Source organism: Pinus tabuliformis, chromosome 9 (assembly GCF_031772625.1).
Source record: "Pinus tabuliformis cultivar Carrire ecotype Pingquan chromosome 9, CPIR1, whole genome shotgun sequence".
Lineage (NCBI taxonomy): Eukaryota > Viridiplantae > Streptophyta > Pinopsida > Pinales > Pinaceae > Pinus > Pinus tabuliformis.
In genome coordinates this window covers 1626733974-1626760167 of record NC_142307.1, presented here as the reverse complement: position 1 = coordinate 1626760167, position 26194 = coordinate 1626733974, and the positions used below count along the sequence as shown (strand labels likewise).

At 40.6% G+C, this 26194-nt stretch overlaps 2 protein-coding genes across 2 annotated transcripts in view; both read right to left on the bottom strand.

Moving 5' to 3' along the window:
* Positions 1-9666: 9666 nt before the first annotated feature.
* LOC149155051 (uncharacterized) lies at positions 9667-12186 on the bottom strand. Its single transcript, XM_089444301.1, has 2 exons — positions 12084-12186; positions 9667-11987 (listed from the first exon to the last, which is right to left on the bottom strand). The coding sequence occupies exons 1-2, from the start codon at positions 12184-12186 to the stop codon at positions 9667-9669; spliced, it is 2424 nt and encodes an 807-aa protein (XP_089300427.1).
* A 3846-nt stretch (positions 12187-16032) lies between these two features.
* Positions 16033-26194, bottom strand: part of LOC149155049 (uncharacterized) — a 235731-nt gene continuing 225569 nt past the window's right edge. The window contains exons 7-8 of the mRNA XM_089444300.1: positions 16166-16303; positions 16033-16083 (exon numbers count right to left, since the gene is read on the bottom strand). Coding sequence (XP_089300426.1) covers positions 16033-16083; positions 16166-16303 — 189 coding nt within the window. The remainder of the gene's footprint in view (positions 16084-16165; positions 16304-26194) is intronic.

The window sequence follows — 26194 nt, the reverse complement described above, 5'->3', positions numbered from 1 at the left end:
ATACATTAAATAATTATTTTTTAATGAAACAAAACTATTTTTAAGATTTAAAACCATGATTCCAAGCCAATAGAGACAAACTATGCAAAGTTTGCTCATTTGTATACCATGTAAAGGTGAATATATCAAAATGGCACTGGCTGCAATACATATCATCGACAAAATAGCAAAATACATAAGCAATGAGGCTCTAAATGGCCTATAAAGTCCAAAAACAATGCTGCAAGCTATGAGGTCATTGGCCTACTACAAGTCTACAATGTGCACATGATCAATCATCAAGTTCATCACCACTACTAGCCACTGAATCATCATCAGGAGCTACATAGACATCATCTGGTTCAGAGTCTAAGGATGCCTCAACCTGATCTGCAACCTCAGTAGCAATGCCACGAATAACAATAGAAGTGGACCTAATGGAAGCACGAGTTTATCAATCTACACGACTAGTGCCTTCCATTGGTTCTTTGCCTTTCCTTGATGTCGCTATTGATCCTGGTTGTAATGCCGCCACAAAATCTGCTTCATCCCCCACTAAAGCCATGTCAATATAAAAATTAGCCTCAAACACAGGATCATTAGTCTCCTCCACCCATTCTGATGTTGGATCAATATCGTCCAACACAATGGGATCTAGATCAGGTGCTTTGTTCATCATTTGGTTCCTCCTCAGTCGAAGGTTGTATTGCACGAAAACAAGATCATTTAACCATTTTTGTTCCAAACAGTTTCTCTTCTTCGTGTGTATGCACTCAAAAACAGACCAATTGCGCTCACAACCTGAAGCACTGCAAGTTTGACTCCTTAATTTCCCTCCAAAACCCCTAAACTACCTTGGAAAAGCCGCACTGTCAGTCCTCAGTGGACATGGCAGGTAACCAGTCGGTTTCGTCCTAAACTGAACGGTTAGCGCCAAATTCTCGCCACAGCGCCTCCTTAACCGGGTTTTTCATCCGGTTCCAACCAGTGGCACTGCTGACCGGTCGGTTAGACCAGTAACCGGTAAGCTAGGCCGGTTTTAAAAACTATGATCGTATCAAGGCCTTCACCTTGAGGGATGACGATTGTGCTATGAGTACTCATGTGCCACTTGAGAAGAAGTGGGGAGACATAGAGCTGTAGTCAGGCGAATTACAAGCAATGAGGGGCAAGATATTCGAGGTACCCAACCTCTTGGATTGTACCTTGCCACAGGAGCCCCGATGAGGAGTAGCAGTACTGGCAGCTGTCGGTAGAGACGGATGAGGATGGAGCGGCAAAGAGAGCTACAATGCAGGATTCCCAAGACAGCGCAAGGCTAGCAGGCTGCAACAGTGTGAGACGCACGGGAGTGTTGCACCAGTACAAGATGGCACAGAGAGGTGTGCAACGATGATAGATGTAGGGAGTTGTTGCAGCAGTGCAGAGGTCAGAGAGGGAGCGCTTTTCAGCGATAGAGGGAGCTTCACCATCGAGAGTGTCTCTAGCCTGACAGAGATGTCAGAGTTGGCAGATCAGTTACTTACTTCTCAGTAATTGAGTTGCAGTGCAGCAGTTAGCAGTGGCAGTGCTATGGGCAACACGATGCAACATGATGAGAGGGGATGTAGTGCAGACGCAGCAGTGGTAGTGGCAAGGCCATGGGCAGCAGCAAGGAATCAGAGGGAGCTGTCATACAGATGCAGCAGTGGCATTGGCAGAGCCATGGGTGGCAGTACGGGATGCAGCAGTACAGATGATGGGCAGCAAGCCTAGCATTAGGGACCGATGACGGATGATCAGCGTAATACTCAGTGAGGAGTATTGCTAGAGCACAGTCCTCACTAAGAGGGAGTGTTGATTTGGGGTAGCATCAGATGTGATCTAGCCACGAACTTTGGTGGAGAGGCTAAGGCACATGAGATCTCCAATACCCAGAAAGAGTTTGGGCAGATTCTAAACAGTTTGGGAGATATTAAAATAATTAATATTTTTAATGGAGTCACTAAGTCTAAACTTAGGAAAATTAAAATATTAATGTGAATTAATATAAAACTGTGTTAGAATGGTCCAAAAGTCATGGATCAAGCCAGATCTAATCTTAGCCGTTGATTAGGGACTTAATCTCGGCCATTGATTTGTCAACGAGAAAAGTATAAGAGGAGGCTTGAGGGTTACTTAGAGAACACACCGAGTTGATCAAGATTTCGACTTTCAAGGGCAAGGTTTGCTGAGGAAGTCGAGAGAGTGATCAGAGTTACAGCTAAGGGGCAGTGAATACAGAAGTAGAGAGGCAGAGATAGTGACAGGAGGATCAGCGCAACAGCCAGGAAAGCAAACGCAGAGGGCAGAAGCCGGAACTGTCGGGAACAGTCAGAACTGTCGAGCACTGCCAGAATGGAAGGGAAAGCTGACGCAGAGGGCAGAAGCCGGAACTGTCGGGAACAGTCGGAACTGCCAAAACAGCCGGGAAAGCTAATGCAGAGGGCAAAAGCCGGAACTATTGAGAAAAGCTGGAACTGTCGGGAATAGCCAAAACTGTCGGAAACTGCCGGAACAACCGGGAAAGCTGACGTAGAGGATAGAAGCCAGAACTGTCGGGAACAGCCGGAACTACCAGGAACTACCAGAACTACCAGGAACAGCCGGAACTACCGGGGACTACCGGAACTGCCAGGAAAGCTGACGCAAAGGGCAAAAGTCAGAACTGCCAGGAACAGCCAGAACTGCCAGGAACTGTCGGAACTGCCAGGAACAGCCAGAACTGCCAGGAACTGTCAGAACTACCGGGAAAGCTAACGCAGAGGGCAAAAGAGGCTGACGCAGTCCCTAGAGGCTAACGCTTTGGTTTTTCGTGGGGCAGATTGGAGCTGAAGAGCTGTCGAAGTGTTTATCCGGGGTTTCAACTGCAGCATCTATCTCCGAAGGAGAGGTACTACTGCCGAGATATTCTCTGTTGGGTGAGCCGGTTTTGGCACCCAGATTGTATTCAAAAAATGCATAATAATAAAACCCTCAGATAGCTGCACTGGTTTTCCTGCATTGGGTTTTCCTGGGACAATGGTCCAAAAACGACGGTGTCACTTGTGTGCTTGTTTTGTTTCCTTCAGTTGATGATCTGTAATGTGTTGAGCGTGTACTTGTATTTATTTCCAGTGTTTACATGGTAAATAACTTTTTAATTAACAGAACAAGTAGGTAGGAATAAATCAGAAAGTACATGAAGGGTTTCTAAGGGGTTAGACTTAGAAATTTCAACACAAACATACAATCATAACAAATGGGCAAGGGCACATAATGGTTGACCCAGGTGCCGGAGATGGTAAGCTATCTGATGGCTGCAAGGGGTTGTTCGCTGCCGGTTGAAGACAAATTAGGAGAAAAAATTCTTCTATGGGTGTCATGTTGATTTCTAGTAGCATCAGATGTGCTCTAATCCTCAAATTTTGCAGGAAGGGTTGGGCACATGTATTCCAAAGAACTCAAAAATCGTTTTGGGAAATTCCACCCTGAAACAGTTGTATTAAAATAATTAATTATTTTTAATGGGACCCTAATTCTAAACTTAGGAAAATAAAATAATTAAAGGGTATTAATATAAACTGTGGGTGTAACTTCTAGAAGAAGACGAGGATCATGTCAAAATGATCTTAGCCGTTGATTAGCTTCTAATATAGGTCACTGAATGTCAACAAGGAGATTATTTAAGGAGGGCTTGAGGGTCATTTGGAACACATAGACACGGAGGGAGTTCAGAGAATCGATTTTCTGAAGCAAAGAAGTTGTCGGGAGATTTTCGATAGTGAGCTTTTGCAATGAGGGGCAAGGATAGTTGGGTTGGAATATCTTCTCCAGAGCCCAAGATACGGGGCAGAGAGGCAGAGAAACACCAGGAGGTGGAAGCGCAGACCCAGGAGAGGTTGACGCTCTGCCAGAAGGGCGCACGCAGTGTTTAACGCACAGTCAGAAGGGCTCACCAAGAAGTCCGAGATTTGCTAGGGAATTGACGTATGAGCCGGGAGGGTTGACGTCAGAGCTCTGGGAGGAAAGTAGACTCAGCGCAGAGCTGATGCGAAGCCTTTGAGGCTAACGCAGGGCCAACGCAAAGATAGCCGGGGACAATTGGTCCAACTGCTGGATCAGTCAGGGACTTGCCGGGTAGAGTGAGGTAATCTCACTAAGTTTTTATGCCAGTTTATTTCTCTGTAGCTAGATTTCCAAAAGAGCATGCAGAGTTGTATTCATAAACAACTGCTTAATAATATAGAACCCTCAAAGTTGTTGCACCGGTTTTCCCACATTGGGTTTTTCCATGCACATTTGTCCAAAAAATGTTGTCACTTGTGCATCTTTCTCTATTTGTTATGTTCTTGTTTTGGGCAAATTAATTAATTAAGTGAAGGCTACAATGTGTTAGCTTCGATATTTGTTGTAGGAAACAGTAAATAATTTGTTTCAGTATTTAACAGATAGGCAAAGTTTAATCAATTGCTACAGTAGGTGATTCGAGTGGGAATCTCGAATTTTCACAGGGTATCAGAGCATTGCAGGTGAAAGAAGAAAGAACAGTACAGAAACCCAATGTTGAGAAGAAGAGGGAGTTCGAAAAAGCTGCAAGAGGCAGCCATTCGAAACCCCAGAGTGTTTGCGCAGTTCTAGCCAGAGCGCTGAAATTTCGAAGTGGTCTCTCTCTGAGTGAGTCAACGGAGAGAAGGGCTTCCAGATCGAGTTTTTATCGAGACAGAGGGAGCAGCGCAGAAGCCTCAGCGTGAGGAGAGTTGGTGGGACGCAGTCTTTTCTGCAGGCCGTTTTGTTGGGTAGAAAGACGTCAGAAGAGAAGGAAGGAGCACGGTTGAGGGAATTTCTTCCTCAGAGAATTCCTAGCCAAAGGAATTCGAATTCTCATGAGCTGAGCAGCAGTAGTTTTACTAGCTCCAGCAGGGAGTGCGTAGGCTAGCCCAGCAGCAACGCAGAGGAGAGAGGAGGTCATTCGACTTTCTATTTGTGGCAAAAATGGCAACCAGTGGCTTGAGGGATCAGGATAGGTTGGACGAAGCATCCAACTATGTCATCTAGAAGGCAAGGATGTCATTCCTTCTAGATGAGCATGCCCTCAAGACATATGTCGACAGCGTGGTGGTTGTGCCTACAAATGCAGATCCGTTGAAGAAATACAAGGCCGAAATGGCGAAGGCAAAAAGGATGATCCTCGACGGAGTGAAGGATCATGTGGTTTGTCACATCACTAGCAGAGGGACTGCTAAGGAGATGTGGGATGCATTGTCTACGTTGTATTAGGGATCTTCCGAGCAGCGAAAGTTGTACCTTGAACATACACTAAGATATGCTCAGATGCAGTAGAGGGAGCCTGTGGATCCAGAGTATCCTGCGCAGCACAGCTTTGCCGAATTGGGATGAGATGTGGGCAGCTCTAAAACAAGAGGAGTTGAGGAGAGACTTAGTCAAGGTTAAACTTGATGGAAGTAGCAGCAACGGGTCGAAGCCCAAGGAGGAGGAGGAGAATGTAGCCCTTGCATCGAAGGGACAACAAGAGCAGCGGAGACGTAAGAAGGACATCTCGAAGATCAAGTGTTTCAGGTGTGGTGAGATGGGCCACTATGCTACACAGTGTCCTCTCAAGAAGAAGAACAAAGATGAGAAACACGATCTGAAGGCTGCGCCCGTGAAGATCGAAGAGGAGGAGTTCACCATGACAACCGAGATACTTCCAGGAGGGAGGTGGGCTAATTTGGAGTTGTAGTTCGAAAGAGCTATAGATGGGAAGGATCCTTGAGGAGCCCACCTCTTGGATCAATTCCTTGCTACGGGAGCCCAAACCAGAGGTAGCAAGATGGACTAGTGTTGGATGATGTCGAGGAGTGTCGAAGAGACAGTTGCAGTGGCCAAGGGCGCCAGAGACTGAACAGCGCAAAGCAGAGTTGGCAGCAGTGCAAATGGCACAGAGCAGAGGTTAGCAACAGTGCATTAGAGTCAGAGGGTTAGTGCAGAGATGAGCAGCAGTTGGGCTCCAGCATTCACATGGTATCATACTAAACACAGTTAATTTAGTAATTTGAGAAGCTTTTCCGTTGTTGATGCAGTAGCAGCAGCAGTTTGCAGTGCGGTAGCAGTTGGCAATGGTAGTGCCAGCAGCAGCACAGATGTAGAAATTTAGAGGGAGTTGCAATACGGATGCAATGTTGACAGTGGTAGGGTCAGCAACAGTACAGATGCAGCATTTGCGTAGAGGTTGGTGGACATGTCAAACATCAGCAGCGCAGAGGGAGATGTTACAGAAAAGTGTGATGCTTCAGTTAGAGGCATTGCTAGAGCACATTCCTCGCTAAGAGGGAGTGTTGATTTCTGGTAGCATCGGATGTGCTCTAAGACTCAAATTTTGTAGGAAGGCTTGGGCAAATGTATTCCAAAGAACCTAGAAATTGTTTTGGGAAATTCCACCCAGAAACAGTTGTATTAAAATAATTAATTATTTTTAATGGGACCCTAAGTCTAAACTTGGGAAAATAAAATAATTCAAGGGTATTAATGTAAACTATGGGTGTAACTTCTAGAAGAAGATGAGGATCAAGTCAAAATGATCTTAGCCATTGATTGTCAACGAGGAGATTATTTAAGGAGGGCTTAAGGGTCATTTGGAACACAGAGACATAGAGGGAGTTCAGAGAATCAATTTTTTGAAGCAGAGTAACTGCCAGAACATTTTCAATAGTGAGCTTTTGCAGTGAGGGGCAGGGATAGTTGGGTTGGAGTATCTTCTCCAGAGCCCAGGATACACAGCAGAGAGGCAGAGAGACACCAGGAGGAGGCAGCGCAGACCCAGGACGGGTTGACGGTGAGCCAAAATGGCCCATACAGTGCTTGACGCAGAGCCAGAAGGGCTCACGCAGAAGAAGCGCAATCTTCCAGCAGAAGTCTGAGATTTGTTGGGGAATTGATGTCTGAGCCAGGAGGGTTGACATCAGAGCTCCAGGAGGAAAGTAGAATCAGCGCAGGGCTGATGCCTTTGAGGCTGACGTAGGGCTAGCGCAGAGATAGTCAAGGATAGTTGGTTCAGTTGTTGGATTAGCCAGGGACTTGCCATGTAGAGTGAGGTAATCTCACTAAGTTTTTCTGCCAGCTTATTTCTCTATAACTAGATTGCCATAAGGGCATCCAGAGTTATATTCAGAAACTACTGCTTAATAATATAAAACCCTCAGAGTTGCTACACCGGTTTGCCCGCATTGGGTTTTTTTGGGGACATTTGTCCAAAAAATACTATGTCACTTATGCATCTTTCTCTATTTGTTTTGTTCTTGTTTTGGGAAAATTATTTAATTAAGTGAAGGCTGCAGTGTGTTAGCTTCGATATTTGTTGTCATAAACAATAAATAATTTGTTTCAGTATTTAACAGATAGGAGAAGTTTAATCAGTTGTTGCAGTAGGTGATCGGGTGGGATTCTCGAATTTTCACATGTCACCCACTGGTGATATATAACAATACCCTCTTGAGAGATTTTGATTTTGATGTGCAAGAAACCCTTCCATTGATGATTTCTATAAACAAATTCACAAGGGTTAGCACTCTAAAACCAGAAACAAAGATAAGGCCCTAGAGGACTTACGACCTAGTAAAATCGAGCAAAATGCTAGCAACCTTCAAGAACAATCCTCAATAAAAACTTAAAATCAAACCCTTGCTAGATACCAAAACAAGCCTCTTAAGGCCAGTGATTATCACAAGATGAATTTAAAGGGCAAACATAACCAAATTCCAAGCGAAAACCCCTTAAGGAAAAAAATTGATCTTGAAGTAGAAACCCTATAAACCTTTGAGGCCTCAAGCAGAATGCTAGACAGCCCTTAAAAAAAATCTCTAGCCTAAAAACCCCAATCGTCTAGCTAGGAGGATGATTGCAGCCTTTAGAGAACTAATCTTCCTTTGAATTGATAAGATAAATCCTACAAAAAAAAATATTTACAAATAAATCCACAGCCAAAATCAACGTCCTCTCTTCAGATCTGCAAAAGAGAAATAAAAACAAAAATTTATATACAGGAAATTATATACAAGTGTTGGAGAAAATAATTACAATGCTTATTTACAAATTTACAATAAAAGCTTTTTAAATAGCAGATCTATTCATTTAAACTCTAAAATAATTCAAGAGATTTTTTAAAGATAGATAAAATTTTGATCTAGATAAGATAAGACAAGATAAGATAATTTTATTAATGTCCAACAAATGACCATAATAGGTCAATGGGACTGTCGGTTACAAATGATTACATTATGCAAGTCGGTGGACCAAACGGTCCCCTTTAACATTTCTATTTAAAAGCAAGAAATACATCTAAAAGTAAATGAAGAGTCAAGAAGCTTCGGAACAAAGCGCTACGATGAAGCAGCGAAGGAGAAGAGGAAGAAGAAGAGGGGGGGCGGGGGCCCTGTCTAACCCCTACTCCTAACATCCGAGGTCGAGAGAAGAAAACTGAGAGAAGCTCGTCAAAGTCTACTGTCTTGTGGGCATACTGGGCTGTCGTTGATGTCTCCTAGAAGTTCTGAAACGCCTCACAGGGGTGGAACTGATCCTGGAGCACTGGCGCAGTCTGGTGGGTCGGCCCCCCCGAGACCGCACTGATCTGGTTTCAGTGTCTGTGGGTCGGTCTATGATTCTTTTGGTGCCTCGCGCTGAGGGTAGTGCTCTAAAGAAGTCTGTGATCTTTTGTGTGGTGTCCGGTCTGGCTGGTGGCTGAAGAAAGCGGGCCCGGAATCTGAAGGTCTCCTGGAGATAAAGTGTTAGGCATCTCTGGTCAACATATCTGAGGAAGCTGGATAGGGTCTGAGAAGACCTGAAGAGACAATGGACACAGCCCCGGATCTCGTAGTATGCAGGGCATCCGAAGATGAAATGTGTCTCTGTCTCTATCTCCTGTAAGTGACAAGGCTAGCAGATCCTATCTGCTCTATCAGTGTGGTGGTCTGTTTCCACCCGAAGTTTGTGAGATCCGACTCTAGGCTGCCCGAGGGGGATTCTAAGGGCATGCATCCAATGCTGGAACGTGTATTGGGGTCTGATGATGAGCCCATCCTTGATCTCCAAGCAATGTTCCGCGTAAAAGGCCATTTTAGGGCGCAACCCATTGGGAAGGAGGTGGCCTGGAGCATTCAGAGAGTATTGAAAAGGAGGGAGACGCTCAATCTGGATTCCTGAAGCCTCCAGAATCTCTGTCACACCGGTGTACCAACATTTGGATCGGCCTGTCTGTAAACGGGCGATGTTCTCCGAGGAGCAATATGCTAAATATGGGTATCTGTCACGACCCTCCCTCACTTCTGCCAGGCCACGGAGTCTGTGCAGGAGTGACACTAGCTTGAATATCACCTCTAGGCGGAAAGGTTGAGCCCCGAACTCGGCTAGAAGGATGTGCTGGGGAACTGTCTGCTTGCACCTAATAAAATGGCGTAGAAGGAGAGTCTAGACACGTTCCACTGAAGCCCAATCTGATTCTAGGAGAGAGGGGCCCCAAATTTCTGAGCCATAAAGCACTGTGGGCCGAACCAAAGTATCCATGATGCACATTTTGGACGAGATGTCCTGGAAATGGTGCCGGAAACACTGTCTCTCCAGAAGGACTAGGGAGCCATACCCTTTGTTGACCCGAGGCTGAAGGGCTGGCCGCAGACTGAATCGAGGTCCTGAAAACTAAACTCCCAAATATGTATAGGTGCTGACAATCTCGATCTCTTCTCCTTTAAATAGGAAATGTAAATCAGAGGTTTTCTTGACACCATTGAAGATAATCACTTTGGTTTTGCCCAAGTTTACAGTGAGATGCCTCCGGTCACAAAAGGCTGCGAGTGCATCCAGCTGTCTCTGAAGGCCTTCATGGGAGGAGGCAATGAGGACAATATCGTCTGCGAAGAGAAGGATGGAAATTAGGACCTGGTTAAGAAGACATCCATCCGTATCCTGAGTATGCTCCCGGAGAAAGGACTCAAGTTCATCGATATAGATCCCGAACAGAGTAGGAGAAAGGGGGCATCCTTGCTTGACTCCAATGGTGCTTCGGATAAAATCCGACATTCCTCTGACTGTGCGGAGACGACCAAGGACGGCCTCATATAGGCGCATGATAGCATTTAGGAGAGTAGAGGAAATGCCAATCTCGCTTAGCCTTTGAAAAAGATCTTCCCTCGGGACTGAGTCAAAAGCTTTCCGGAAGTCTACAAAACAGCAGTACACTTTAGAAGACCGATGCCTGGCCTCCTCGATTACCGCACGGAGAGTAAGGATGTGGTCGATCGTCTGGTGACCTGGGCGGAATCCTGCTTGGCCCTTGGCCCTGAGTTGTCTTTGCTCAAGGAAGTGGGAGAGTTTCCTGTGGAGTGTTGTGGCATATAACTTGGAGAATGTGTGCCCAACCATGATTGTCCTGTAGTTGTTGGGGTCGGAAGTGGGCCCTGACTTGTGGATCGGGTAGATAATGTGGTGTGACCAACTGTCTGGAAATCCATCTCGAACCACCTGGTTGAAAAGGTCCACCAGATATCCTACTAGGGGGCGAAGTCCATGCTTGAAGAACTCTGCCTGGAAACCTTCTTCGTCTGCTGCCCTGCTGCTATTCATTGTCCATATTGCTTCTCTGATATCTTTGTCGGAGAAAAGATGGCAGGAGGTGGGGGGGGGAGTAACCTGAATCAGAGGCTGCCCAGGGATGTCATACAGCTGGGAGGTGTGAGAAAACATTGAGGCAGGATCAAGGTCGATAGGGGTAGGTGAGCGCCGGGAAAGGATGGTTCCCCAGAAATCTTTAGGTGAGCGAAGGAGGAGAGTAGAAAGAACTTGTCTCCTATGGGCAATGAAAAGGCGCTTCTTGCGGCGAAGGAGGCGACGATAAGCAGAACAAAGGTCTGGGTATGTTGGCAAAGAGTTCCGGAAGGCGTGACGGAGGTCTTGATGCAAAGACTTGCAATCTTGGTCATACCAGTTGTTCATAGGGCATTTTCCCGGCTTGCGGGAGGTGGTGGCTGAGCGAGTGGAGAAGGGGAAGGATTGGGGCGCAGCTTTCCAGATAGCATAAGAGAGACACTGATATTTGTCCTTGGCGGAGCTGAGAGAGGTGAATTGGGACATCGATGGGAGTGTCTGTCTAAGGATAGAGGAGAAGAGATCAGGGTCACCCTCTTCAAATCGGAAGGTGGTTCTGGGGGGGCTTCGGGGAAGAGTAGGGGGTGGATTCGGGAAATCAAACTGCAGTGAGAGTGAGAGGAGTGCGTGGTCCGCGAGAGGGATGGGGGTGATCGAGAATTTTTTGATGTAAGGGAGGAGATTTGGATTTGCAATAGCGTAGTCGACCACACTTGCCCCGCCTCCAAAAGGTCTGCAGGTAAAGAAGTGCGAGGAAGGGAAACAAGGTAGGCCATTCAAAATTATCAGCTCATGAGATTCTCCCAACTGTAACAGATATCTCCCGTAGGTTGTGGTGGGTCCCAAGTGATCCTCAGAGGTCCGGTGCATGCCAATCGTGGTCGGGTCAATCCCCCGAGTGCAAAATATATCTTCTGTCCTGTCGTGTATAGGGGTCTGGAGATCTTTGGTCCGGGCGTTGAAGTCTCCCATGAGAATGACGTCCCCTACTGTCGAAAACCTGGTGATGTCAGAGTACAGGTCTGTAAAAGGGTCTCCATCTGAGCTATTGTGAATAGCGTAGGAGGATGAGATAGGTGGGAAGTAACAGACTGCGACATAAATGTCTCTCGGTGGTGATGTTCTGGCTCTGATCTGGATCCACAGGAATCTGGCATGCTCATCTGTCGCAGCTACTGAAACTCTGCTCCTGAGGCTATCATGGACAAGGCAAGCAACACCCCCTGATCCTCTGACACCTCCTGAACTCCGTGTCTCCTGTCTGCTAACTGCGGTCCACTGGTATCCTGTAATGTCAGGGAGAGGACGGACTGGGCTCGCATGAGTCTCGGTAACTAGGAGGATGTCTGCTGAGCTAAGGGCTTCATAAAGTAGGCCTGGTGAGGACCAGAAGGAGCCATTGCCATTCCAGCAGTTAACCGAGAGATCCGTGCCCCGTCTCCTCTCCGCTCGGGCCCGTCATTTGGAGTTACCTGAGCGGGATACCCATCCTGGGGGGAAGGTGTCCCGAATAACTGCTCGAAGATTTCTAATCACTGCCCATTTCCCTGCCTGTCTTGCTGTTGCAACCTGCATCCTAGCTTGTTTCAGTTCAACTACTTGAGTTCTTGTGAGGTCTTCATCCAAGAACACTTTATTCGGGAGAGAAAATAGCTTTCGCTTGGCACGGAGTACCCGAAGTCTATCCGAGGAGTTACGGAATCTGAGGAAGAGGGTAAAGTCCTACCCAATCCAGGATAGAAAAACCCTTTTCTTATTTCAAATGATAAGTCTTTAGATGACCCACTATGGGTTCTTCAGCATCTATGCCTTGAATAGTTGGTTAATTCAACTGAGAATGTCCCCAAGTATCCAAGATCTGATCAACAATATTATTTTCTACACACTTGAAAAATATTTGTTAGATCCACAAAGAATTGTATAGCACAGTGATAGAGGAGTCTACGGGTTTAATCGGAAACCAATAGATCTTCTCCACCTAGTGTGTTTCTCCAAATCTAAACAATGTTGCAAGATGACAGTACACCAATGGATCATCAATTGCTAACGAAAATAACAAAATTAAAACACTAGTAGAACATTAAGCACAAGAGATCAGAAAGATTATATCATATAACTGAAGAATAACACCATAGCTTTGCCCCAAAGACTTTATTTTATTGCTCAAAAAAAATATTACAAGAGTAGAAGAGCTTCACTTAGCCAAGATCTCAATTTTTTTATGATTTTTTAAATGAGGAGCTTAAAGCTTCCTTAAATAGAAAAATGAAAGTGTGAGAGCCTCCAAGTGGAAAAAACGGCTAGTTGACTTGATCCATGGCTTGATCCTCGTCAAAATAATTCTAACCCTTGATTATTGTTGCACAAATCTCCAAAACTTTCAACCTCGTTGATTGATGTGTTGGATGGACCAATTTTTTTACCCTGGAGTGGTTTTGGACCACTGGAAAACCTTCACAAATAATTTTCTTGAAATTCCCTCATTCAAAATAACCACCTGGACCAAAAATTTTGATTTCCCTTGAGAAATTATTTTCCTTTTGGCCAAACGAATTTTTTGTGGGACTTTTCTGCCTTGGAAATGAGACTTTTCTCATCTTTCAATTTGATCCCTTTTTTGGAAAGTGCACATTCCCTTTTTAATTGTTTTTCCACTTGGAGAAATTTTATTTTATCTCATTTTTATTTTTTTGACTAATTCTTGTCTAATTATTTTGCCAATTTTTGCCAGAAAATAATAATAATGACTCTAGAGGGGTTTGTACATAATTTTTCACCCTCAAGGTGTGTCTAGATAGAAATCTTACGTGATGAGATCTAATTATGATTACTCATACCACCTATAACTTCTATAGACAACACTTCTTACATCTTACATGATTTTTTTCATGAAAATCCCTACAGAATGGGAATTTTCACAATAAAATATGACCTCTAGACTCAACCAAATTCTGCGACACTTTACAGATGAGCTAGTATGATAATTTACATAGACTCTATACATTACACTAGGACTCACCTAAGACCGTACCAACGAGCCCCACTCTAGTTTTGGGGCATGCTCGGGAGAAAAACTCTACCAATTATAAATGTTTAAAAACACAAATAATTGGCGAAGGAAAAGAAAACTCCCTAGAGTGAAAGTCTTTGGTAAAAATCATAGGCTCACCTAGATGTTTTACATGGCTTTATAAGCATACTAGAATCATTTTTACATCATGGCCCATAGGGTTGCAGAATTTGGATTACATTATAATGGCCAAAGGTGACATGATGATGATGAAATTTGAAAAAAAATCTGATTGTTCTACATTGTACTCTGCTCAAGGGGTGGTTGACACATGAGTGGTCAACACTCCCAAAAAATGAAACATGCATATAAACCCCTGTTAAAATGAAGGGGTAACAAGGCTCTCAACCCTTGAGATTTTTTCTTGTTGTCGAGGCTTTCAAATTAGCATTTCTGGGTGAGTTAGTAAAAGCTCAACTATCCTAGGCTGCATTCATCTCATATACCAATCATAAACCTAGGATTAGTTAAGGGAACCCCCCTTTGCCTTGGATTTCCTGAGCCTAAAGTGTGGAGTGAGTCACTAAGTGATAGATAATGACCCACTTGATGGTCTCCTTAGGCTTCCCCTTGAGTAAGGTTGGACTTTTCCATTACGAAGTGTCTAAGAGATAACAAAGTTCTTCACTTTTGGCCCTGCTTTATGATGGTATCTGAGGGAGTTACACATGGTGATTGTGTGGTGGCTCTTGAAGAGAAATGTCATAGCTCTTTGGGGCTTACTTGGAATTGGATTATCATCTTGAGATCATTTACTCATGGGTATAGTTGAGCACTCCCCTTGATTACACATTCCTAGGAAAGGATGCCATATTAGCACTCTAACCAAGCTCAACCACACCAACATGAGCACTCAACCCAAACATCCTCAAGTCACGCACAACCTCCATAAAAGCAGCTAGGTGTCCCAATCCTACCCAGGACTCAATGCCCTCCTATATGCTCAATGCTCCTCCTCCAAATGGATCATCCTCCCAAGCAAGCAGCCAAGCCCTCCATGTGTACCTCTCATGATGAATGTCACCAAGGGACATAGGTCTCCAACCTCCTAAGAAAATGTGCCACATGAGCATCAAGTCAAAGGCTAAAGCATAGCAATCCATGAGTAAGATATCTCTAATATTTATGCCCATGATACAACCAAGGGTAGTCAACACAACATGCACCTCACATCACATGAAGCACCCTCAAGCATGGTGTAAACACCTTTGAAGTAACCCCAAAAGTTATCAATCCTCACCAAAATTGAGACATATGCACTTCTCCATAAAGGATATCCAAAAATATGACCAATTTCCAAAAATATCAACCTTTCTAAAAATAGAAATTTCCCAAAATAGCAAATCTCATAAATACATTTTTAAAGCTCTCTCATTCCCATACATGTGCCAAATATTGCATGTTAAATGCAAGCATGGGAAACCCATTGAGCTCAAGAAAATGAGTTCAAACTAATCCTTAACGAAAACAACTCAAAAGTTCTCATGCATGAAACCTGTTCAATCTTAAAGTCTAAGAATAAACTTTGTGACCATGCACTAAGTCTAGCCAAAGCACTCACAAACCAACAACGCGAAATCAATTGTTAATGTATCCATGAACACTAGATGTCAAATCAACTACTAATGTATCCACAAATCATTGATGTTGAAGCAATTGAGATGAACTTTTGAGAAGTTCAATCTGAGCCATAGATGACATAAATCAAAGTGTACATAAGCTAGAAATAAACAAAGAAAAAACAATTTTGTCAATTTACCAACTAAAATAGGGTATCATTTCCTTTTGTAAGGTGTTTTTGTCCAAGGAAAACATCGTGAAGAAACCCAATGGATGCTTCCCCACATTCACGTTCCAACCCTAGCAAACCCATCAATGCACTAGCGCAACTCACCCATAGGGATTTGACTAGACACTTGCTGGCACAAAACTAGCCAAATGCCCAGCAACAATGACAATAACCAGTTGAACTAGCCCCTTGGGCTATCCTTTTGTAAGATTTATTTCTATTAATTTGAAATTAATTTTTGGTGTGTTTATATTTGAGTCCAATTTATTTGCATGATGCACAACATCGAAGACATTGTGTCTTTAAAATCAAAGCAAAAGACCATGATCTAGTATTCAGTTATATGTCAAAATTATCCAAGAAGAGGCAAAGCAAAAAGAGTAAATGTATATCTTGAAGCATGGAAGAGAACTATAATGCCACATTTTCTATTTGCATTGGGAACAAAGAAGTGCATAAATTGAAAGGGATTTCAGATTGTATCTTTAAAACCCAAGCAAAACAATGGTTTAGTATTCACATATATGCCAAAAACATCCAAGAAGCAAGAAATCAAAAAATGTCAATTTACATTTTGAAACATGGATGAGAAATATGGTGGTATATTTTCTATCTGCATTGGAAAACAAAATGTGCATAAATTGAAGAAAGTGGCTTTTGAGTATACAAAAAGGATTGTTAAGTAATGGGTTCACCTGCAAAATACTTAGAAATGACCCACTTTGTGTCATTGCCCCTGAACATGAACAAGTCATAAGCAAGCCTCCTTTGTTTGTCAATTGCATTGCAAGAGCATTAAGATTGCGATACATACTAGTTGCACGCTGCAAAACCTATATAAACAATAGAACTAAAAACATTAGAAGAATTAACTAATACATTATGATTCGATTCATAGAAGAAGAACATTGAAATTGTTCATTTGGTCAAAACCATAATTTCAAAATCTATAACTAGTAATTTTTTGAGCTACTAACCTAAGCCAAAATAACATCACGCAAAAACTTGATTGGTTTAATTATAAACATTAAGGCTTTTAAGTGAAATCATTTTTTACTTGGAAGATAAACATTGATAATAATGCACAAAAGCACATTTAGCTTTTTCCCCTCTTCTGGGGCCCTTTCAACCATGGATGCTAGGAGAAATTCTATGCAGAGTACCATGAAACTTTTATTATTGGAACAAGATCCTCTTAATCCAACCCACTCTCTAGATGGCATTATTAGGATCAAAATTGGTGAATTCACGATGAATGATGGGAATCAAAGCTACCCTTTGGTTCAAACACTAGCTAGAGACACTTCATTATCTATCTCTTTGCTTGTGGTTTGGTTGAATTGCTTTCTCTGTCATAGCATTGCTTGCTCTTTCTAACTTCCTCTTCAAGATTATACTCTACTTCATTATCGAGGGTATACCCATGTTAGGTCTAACCTCACTTTTAGTTGTTACCATGACATCCTTTTTTCTTGTAAGGCAGATGCCTTAGGAACACTTTATTTTTCTATTATTAACTGTACTTTCAAGTCCCACTAACCTATTTTAGTCATTAGTGGAAATTATTATTCATTTGAATTTACATTGGCAAAAGAATGAGAGACATTGAGTTATTCATAATTAAGATATCATTACATAATATTCCCATGCAATGCATATAAGTTCTCTACTAACAAATATTTACAACAAAGGAAATTTTATTGTTTACTCATCATCAATGGTAATCCTTTGAACTATTTCTTTATCAACATGACATTTTTTTGTCAAGTAACTCCAATAATAAAAGAGTACTCTAATTTGATTATAACATTGGTGGCCAGATTATTTCATCATGTCTCCACTTGTTGCAGTAATTGTAAGAGATCATATGCTTTGATATCAAGTTATCAAATTTGAACAAAGGAATATCCAACACATAGATCTTGTCACATATGTTTCCTTCAGTCCCAAGTAACTTATAACCGATAGGAGTCCATGATTGTGGCCAACATTAACTATTTGATCATTTCATCATGTCTCCACTTGTTGCAGTAATTGTAAGAGATCATATGCTTTGATATCAAATTGTCAAATTTGAACAAAGGAATATCCAACACATAGATCTTGTCACATATGTTTCCCTCAGTCCCAAGTAACTTATAACTGATAGAAGTCCATGATTGTGGCCAACATTAACTATTTGATCACCATGCAACCCATACCCCTATATCAATTTTACATAACAAAACTCAACCTAATAATAATCACATCAGAAACAACTTAGCTTGCATAGTTTATATCTTAAACGGCATCTCTTGCCATTTTAGGAAAAACAAGACAAGCATGACAAATGATGAACAATGACCTCTCTAGTCATGGGTAAATGCATATCCAATGAACATTTGTGAAAACATAATACAAGGATTGTGAGGACTGCTAGACCTAAAATCCTTGATACAAGTTGGGTGTTAATCATATTAATATGGGACACCCTCTCATGTTTACTCTTAAGATCAGAAACCAAATGCCTAGTTTCAACATATCATAGCTACTATGAGTCCACATTTGACTCCATCCCATCCAACCATACTAGAAATATTTCAACCATGATCATGAAATACTAACCACAATCTTGTCGGACTAGCAACAATCATTTGACACTAGGAACTTGTTAGCAATAAAGCTCAATTCCAGCATATTCTCTTCAACAACCTAATTCCAAGTGTCCATAAACATATACTATGCCACATTACCTTATGGACCTGTTGACCACACTTTGTCAACAGTCCAAGGAAGCAAGGTACAAAGAAGTGAAGAATATTTTTCAAAGATCAAAGTCATCAGCCAGCATGATTATATCATTGTAAACCCAATTTTTGCAAGTTTTATTGTAAATGATGCTAGTATGACCATTTAATTATGTAACAACACCTAGGTAAGCCTTTGATTTTGGCAAAGGATTTCATCCTAGGAAGTTTTTTAACCTCCCCGAATTATGTGTGTTTGTAAACACGCATAATTGGCAAAGTTTTTCTTCCAGCTTAAACCCCAAAGCTAGGGTGGAATTCGTTGACAAGGTCTTAGGTGAGTCCTAGTGTTATATCGAGTCTATTGTAAAAGTGTGTTTGGGAATAATTCTAGTGCATGGTCCCTCGCAGTTAGAAACCATGGCTAAATTATTTTATTACAAGCACACTTGGTTTCATACTAGATCATATTGTGTCGCAAAATTGGGTAAATTATTGAGGGTCTAGTCTAAATTTGTATTTCCCCTTCTAAGGGTTGAATTTGTAATTATTTGATGTAAAAATTATTTGAGGGTGGAAAAAATTATTAATCCCCTCTAGAGTCAATTAATTAATTTTTCTGGCTAAATTAAATAAAAATCCTAAGCCAAAAAATTAATTAATTTAGAGTCAAAAATAATTATAAAGAGATTAATTTTCTCCAGGTGGAAAATAATCAAAAATTTGTGGGCCAAAGAAAAGTCAATATTTGGAGGGCCTACACCAAGGGAAAAATGGATATTTGAAGAAAATTTGAGCACTTGGACCTTGGTGGTTAAGTCAAAGTCAAATTTTTGAAGAAATTAATCCAAAATATTAATTTTTGGATCAATTAAAAGTGGTTTTCAAAAAAAATTCGAATTTTTCCTCAAAATAAAAAAATTTGATGGTGGAGATTAAAAAATGATAAAGTTATTTTCAACAGTCGAGATTATTTTGATGAGGATCAAGCCAACTCGCCATTATTTTCCACTTGGAAGGGTTTCTCTATATAAAGAAGCTAGCTTCTATTTCATAACTTTGGATAATCTCTAGATGAGAAAATTTTGTAAATGCTATTATTGAGTTGTTTCTTTGCTGGGAAATTTTTTTATCATAATAGAAAGACTTTGGGGTTCAGATCATGGTGTTCTTCTACAGCTGATTTGTAATATGTGTTATCCTATATTGTGCTGATTAATTTTTTATAAATTTTTATTTCATTTGTCGGTGATAAGAACATTCTATTGGTACCAATGTTTTTAAAACCGGAACCGGTGACCAGACCGGTCCACCTAATGAACCGGTTTACCAACCGGGACTGGTTTGGTCTAAACGAACCGGTTTTAAAAAAATACATTAAATAATTAATTTTTAATGAAACAAAACTATTTTTAAGATGTAAAACCATGATTCCAAGCCAATAGAGACAAAATATGCAAAGTTTGCTCATTTATATACCATGTAAAGGTGAATATATCAAAATGGCACCGAGTACAATACATATCATCGACAAAATAGCAAAATACATAAGAAATGAGGCTCTAAATGGCCTATAAAGTCCAAAAACAATGCGGCAAGCTATGAGGCCATTGACCTACCACAAGTCTACAGTGTACACATGATCAATCATCAAGTTCATCACCACTACTAGACACAGGATCATCATCAAGAGCTACATAGACATCATCTGGTTCAGAGTCTGAGGATGCCTCAGCCTGATCTGCAACCTTAGTATCAATGCCACCAATGACAATAGAAGTGGACCTAATGGAAGCACGAGTTTGTCGACCTGCATGACTAGTGCCTTCCATTGGTTCTTTGCCTTTCCTTGATGCCGCTATTGATCCTAGTTCTGATGCCACCACATAATCTGCATCATCCCCCGCTAAAGCCATGTCGATATCAAAATCAGCCTCAAACACAGGTTCTTCAGTCTCCTCCACCCATTCTGATGTTGGATCAATATTGTCCAACACAATGGCATCTAAATCAGGAGTTTTGCTCATCATTTGGAGCTCCGATTGCATTTATTGTTTAGCCCCAAACCATGAAATCGTGAAAACCATTAAGTCTGCTGAATTTTGAGTGAAATCTAAAATTCTAGTTTTTCCATATGAAATCCAATGAGGTCGAAACCACTCTCAAACATCCTGAGTCATTTCATCGTAATGTTAAAAATTTAAGTAAAATGATGAAAATGAAAATTAAAGGAAATGTCACTTTTACTTTAAGAATTTAACATTACCATTAATTGCTAACATTGTTAGGGTTGAAACACCCTTAGTTTCCCCCCAAAACCCCTGAAACACAGTGAAAAATATGATTTTTAAACTTTACGGTGGGCGTGCCTAAAACCGGCCGGTTTAGGACAGAACCGGCCGGTTTGATACAAACCGGCCGGTTCCGTCCTAAACCGACCGGTTTTCATCAGTTAGGGCCAAAAAAGGGTGAAATGCCAAGTCAAACCGGGAAAGCTTCTTGTCTGGGAAAAATGAGAAAGTGGAGACGCCACCCAAACAAGAAACAAACAGAAGAGATGCTACTGATATGGTGAAAAATAAGGCAATAAAAGATCCAAATGATAACCCAAAAGGTTGAATTTGCCAGCTCAAAATGTATGAAATGTAAATAATCTTAGCAGATCAGAGTCATGTATGTAAAGTTGCCTGTGTGGACCTAACTTTCTAATGATAATCTACGTCCCGGAAGGTTTTTCGTCTCACCGATCTACGATCGGCAGAGTTTTCCTTCAACCTGACCCCAAAGCCGGGATGGATTTTGTCATTAGAACTTTAGGAGAATCCTAGTGTGTTAATCTGCTAGATTATAGTTGTGACGCAGAACTAGGTAGTTTATGAGGGTCTGTATTAAGTGGGTTCATCCCTTTGAGATGTAAATTGTAAAAATCATGATGAAATGTGTCTTGAAGGTTGAAAAATGTTTTAAATCCCCTCATAGGTCTTAGGTCCTAGGTCCTAGGAGATTTTTCCAAAGGCTTAGTTCGAGGATCCATTTTAAAATGAATTAAGAAATTAAAAAATAAATAAAAATAATAAAATCAACAAAAATTAATAAAATAATTAAAAAATTAAAAAATATAATAAATAAAAAATTAAAAAAAATAGAACAAAAACCCTAAATAATAAAATAATAAATTTTTAAGTGAATGCATGCAAAATATCATTTTTTAATAAATTGACGGATGAGATCAAGAGATGTCTTGATCCTCATCAACGGTCGAGATTTTTTCAGCATGGATCACTCGAACTAGCCGTTTGAGTCATTTCCTTTAAGTAGGGTGCTAGGGGTCAGTTCAGATTATGGGATCTGTGAGTCTAAGACTGAAGAAGCTCTCTTGTAAATCTGTTTCTGGTTAATAAAAGAAGACTTTGGGGTCCATATCTTGCTGGTGTTACTCTCTTGAAATGCTGTGAGATTGTTTAATTTTCTGCATATGTTATTTTTAGCCGTTAATAATAGCTTTTTGTAGAGTATTGTGAGCACAGGTATCTTGTTCACTTGCTAGGGTTTGGGTGCTGTTAGGGTTTCTGAAGTAATGGCAGGTATCTCCATTGCTTCCTGAGATCTAGCAGCACTTTTGCCCTCTTTACTAATGGTTGTTTTGAGCTGTGTAGAAAACATTTTCTGAAGGAAATTTGTGCGCGTTCGGGGAAGTTCTCGGCTGAACCAGCCAACTCTCATGAGCATTTTTTGCTGAGCCCAATTGGATTTGATCCTGGGTCTATCATTCAGTTTATTTTTAATTTGCATGAGAGATTTTCTGAAGTTCTTCACAGTGAAAATCTGAAAATCTTTATTTCTTTAAAATATTTCTGTGCCTACTGCTGAAACTGGCTGTTAAGGGGCCAAATCTGTAAATTAATCAGCTGTCTTAGGGTTTTCAATTTTTTCTGATCTAGGGTTTTCAAAATTCTGCGTTTCACAATTTTTTCATTAGGGTTTTAAATTTCTGTTTTATACAGATATTTTTTTATTTGGGCTTTTGTTTTCTTTTTGCAGGTATAGGGTTTTGTCAATTGCATGACTGCCGTCAGAAGCCTCTGCTGTCCCCTCAAACTGCAAACGCATATCAAATAATGATCTGAGGGTCAAGCAGCAGAGTATTTACCGCCATTGAATCCAGCGATAGTGAAAGGCACGAGATAAGAGGTGCAGTGGTAGCCTCCGACTGGCTCAATCATTTCGATCAGTCAGCGGATCCGATCCAAACCGAAATCGTTCAACATAAAATTGCTCAGATTGTTTGAGTATAGGTGCATTATTTGTGCCTGAACTTAGTCACGATCTCTTCCGCAGCTCCACTCAGATCACAACATTTGCGTATTTCCTTAATCTAATCAGCACGCCTAAATCGATTTGAAAACCAGTCACTGGGCAAGGTAATATCAGATATATGACGCTAAAAAATCGCAGTAAGGCCACGGTTCAAGTCCAGCCATCGTCTTCACGTGTTATTGGTAAGATCGATTTGTTTTTCTCTCTCGCCGTCTTATGCTCAGGTAAAATTTCTTATGTATCTGCGTCAAATCGATCTATGGTCGCCGCATCACGCATTTGAGCCTCACGTCTCAGCCACCGTGAGTTATATCGCACAGTGGTATAGGGTTTACGCATTGAAATTTTCATTCCGGTCACGTTTCATCGTTCATATACATATGCCTGCGTTTTTTTTTTTGGTTTATTTTCTACATTGTAGAGTTAGCATAGATGGTAATTAGGGTTTTGATTTGAGTTTCGTTTCATTTTGATTTGGGGTAGCGTAGATTATAACTTAAATTTTAATTTAGTTTTTAAGTTCTGCTTAGTTACGTATTTTTTAGATTTTAATTATTTTAGTTTCTTTTTGTTAATTATAGATTCAAAAAAGATCAAAAAAATAAAAATGTGTATGTTTTAGATTTTGATTTAATTATTGTTTTAATTAGATTTTATTTTGTTTATTTATATTTGATTTAATTAATTTTTAATGTGTTAGTTTTATTTTTAGAATTTAGATTCATAATGTTTTAAATTAGATTTGTACATATTTTAATTTTAAATTTTTTAATGGTTAGATTTTTTATTTTATTTTAAATCTTATAAAAAAAAAAAAAAAAAAAAAAATTAAAATTTTGTGGAAAATTATTTTTACCAGTTTCAGTGGTTTTTCATGTTATATCTTTCATGCTGAGATCTAAATTTTCAAGTCGAGATACGAAATATGATATCTGGTTAATGATTTATGATTCTCGTGGTGGTTTAAAGCATTCATCTTTTTCAAAATTCTCAGTTGCTGGATATCGTTTGGGTCATTCTAAGAGCATTGTGATTTAGCTGATACCTTTTGATGACAAATGATTGTTGTTCACGGTTTATGTTTTCTACATTATCTAACAAGTAATCGTTTTAACAACAATCTCTTAAGGCACTGGTCTGCTCAATTAATCAAATCATTTTAGTGCTTATCTTGATCGTGTCTCGTGTCTCCCAACCAACTGGTCGACAGTTGGTCTCATCATCTCGCAGGGACTACCCCCCTTAGCCGCGGGAGACATGCTTAAACAGAGGGATCGGGGATTAGAGTGACAGCCCCCGGTCTGAGCGTTGTCGTGTCAATCTGCGCGACAACATTTTTTGGCGCCGTTGCCGGGGATACTTTGTTCTCGGTGTTTCAACGACAATCATATTTCTCATTTCTTATCTTTTCATCTGGCCCGGCAACGCCAGCATTTTTTGGCGTCGTTGCCGGGGATAGAGTTTTTCTGTTCCTGGAAGTTTCATCGACATTCACCTTCTCATCTTTCTCATCTGGGTTTACAATTAAACTGATCAAGCTGCTGATGACTGTAGGCTGGCATGGACACGTCGTTCAGGTGCTACCCCTTTTTGCCAAGAAAAGAGGGGGTGTACTGTATGGGTAGTTGACCGGTAGTGGTCAACATCTGGCTCTACTTGGGGACACGTTGCTGCTTGCAGGAATGTGAGAATCCAGAATCTGCATCCATACAACACAAAAATAAGTAGCGTCCATCCAAAAAATCATCATATACATTAAGCACAGGAAAGATAAAAGATCTTCATTTATTAACTATCTAGAAAAGTAAATCTAATCCTAAAACGGAAATGAAAATGCGGAAAAAAAAAAAAAAAACAAGGAGAAGGGTTAGAAATACAATACAAAGGATGCCCCATGGCATCAGATGTGTTCAATATAGTGCATACTGACAATTTGCCTGCTTTCAGGCAAATCTGTCGGCTGCTTGTCGGATGTGCCATGTCCAATTTTGCATATGGTAGGACTTTTTCCTATCCGAAAATCAAGCTGCTCACGGCCGTCTGATGCATCAAATCTTCGTCTCATTCTCTTTCTCTTGCGCTTTTTCTTTCTGGCTGGTTGTATGACTAATGACATAGAACTTTTTGTTTCAAAACTATCAGATGAAGTATGTAAGATATGCGTGCTATGTCTTTCTTCATCTTGCATCTGATCTTTGTCGTTTTTAAGTCTATCTGGATCACCTTCAATTAACCATCTTTCATTCGAACCAATGACCTTCTCATAATAAGATGGAACTTGTTGTGACAAATGAGAAGGCTCTTGATCTGTTGATGTTTGCTGGTTTCTCTTATCCTCTGACTTTTGAACCTGTATTTTAATGACATCCATCTGACTAGAGTGTTCAACCTTTAAATCACTGATTTGCCTGGCATGGTGTTCTTCCATATCTTTTATTACTTTATCGGTCTTTTCTTTTAAATTCATCAAGAAATACTGTATAGAGTTTATTTCTTCTTTATGATTTGCATGGTGGCCAACTGATGATCCATAATTAATAACTTGTTTCGCATAGAATCAATTTCCCTATCATGATCAGCTTTCATGGTCGCCATATTTTCTTCTAAGCCTGACATCTTGCTTTGCATGAATCTAATTTCTGTTTCATGATTAGTCTTCATGGCCTCAATTTCTTTAGCATGCTGATTTTGCATAATCTCTATCTCCCTATTACGTTTTTCAAGGTGGGTGCACAAAGTTCTCACGTCATTGACATAATTAGTTTGATTAGCCTCCATATTTTTTACCAGCATCATTAGTTCTTGTATAATTTGCTTTTGCTCTTCCTTTTCATTGTCATTTGTCCCTGATTTATCATGAACTTGGTCTGCGATATTTCCGGTGGATGACACATTCTGATCTTGAAAACTTTCTTCAACAGCTGGATCTTTTATAAGATTACTTTCTTTCTTTTGCACAATTTTAGAGTTAGAAGGCAAGCTGTTTGGACTATCATATCTATCTTTAAAAGCATTGAGAATGTCTTGTAAAGAAGTGAAAAAATCATTAGGAAAATTATTAAACCAATTCAAGGCATCACCCTCTAAAGAATGGACAAATAGACGCATCTTGAAATCTTCATGATTATATTGAGGAAGTCTACGATATATGATCATTACACAAGTAAACCTGTTTAAATGCTTTCTAACAGCGACCGAATCACCACCCGAGAACTTAAATAATTTAGAAATGGCCTCTTTCGGAAGATCATGGAGATTATCAGTAAAATGGCATGGTTTAAATGAATAATCCATGATGAACAATAAGGGATCAAATGGATGATAGAAAGAGATTTCTGCTCAAGAAAATTAAGAGATGAAAGAAGTGGAGTCGCCACTTGAACAATGAATCTGATTCTAGGATCCAAAAAGTAACCACAAGCAGATATGAGGAAAGCTTCTTGTCTGGGAAGAATGAGAAAGTGGAGTCGCCACCCAAACAAGAAACAAACCGAAGAGATGCTACTGATATGGCGAAAAATAAGGCAATAAAAGATCCAAATGATAACCCAAAAGGTTGAATTTGCCAGCTCAAAATGTATGAAATGTAAATAATCTTAGCAGATCAAAGTCATGTATGTAAAGTTGCCTAGGTGGACCTAACTTTCTAATGATAATCTACGTCCCGGAAGGTTTTTCGTC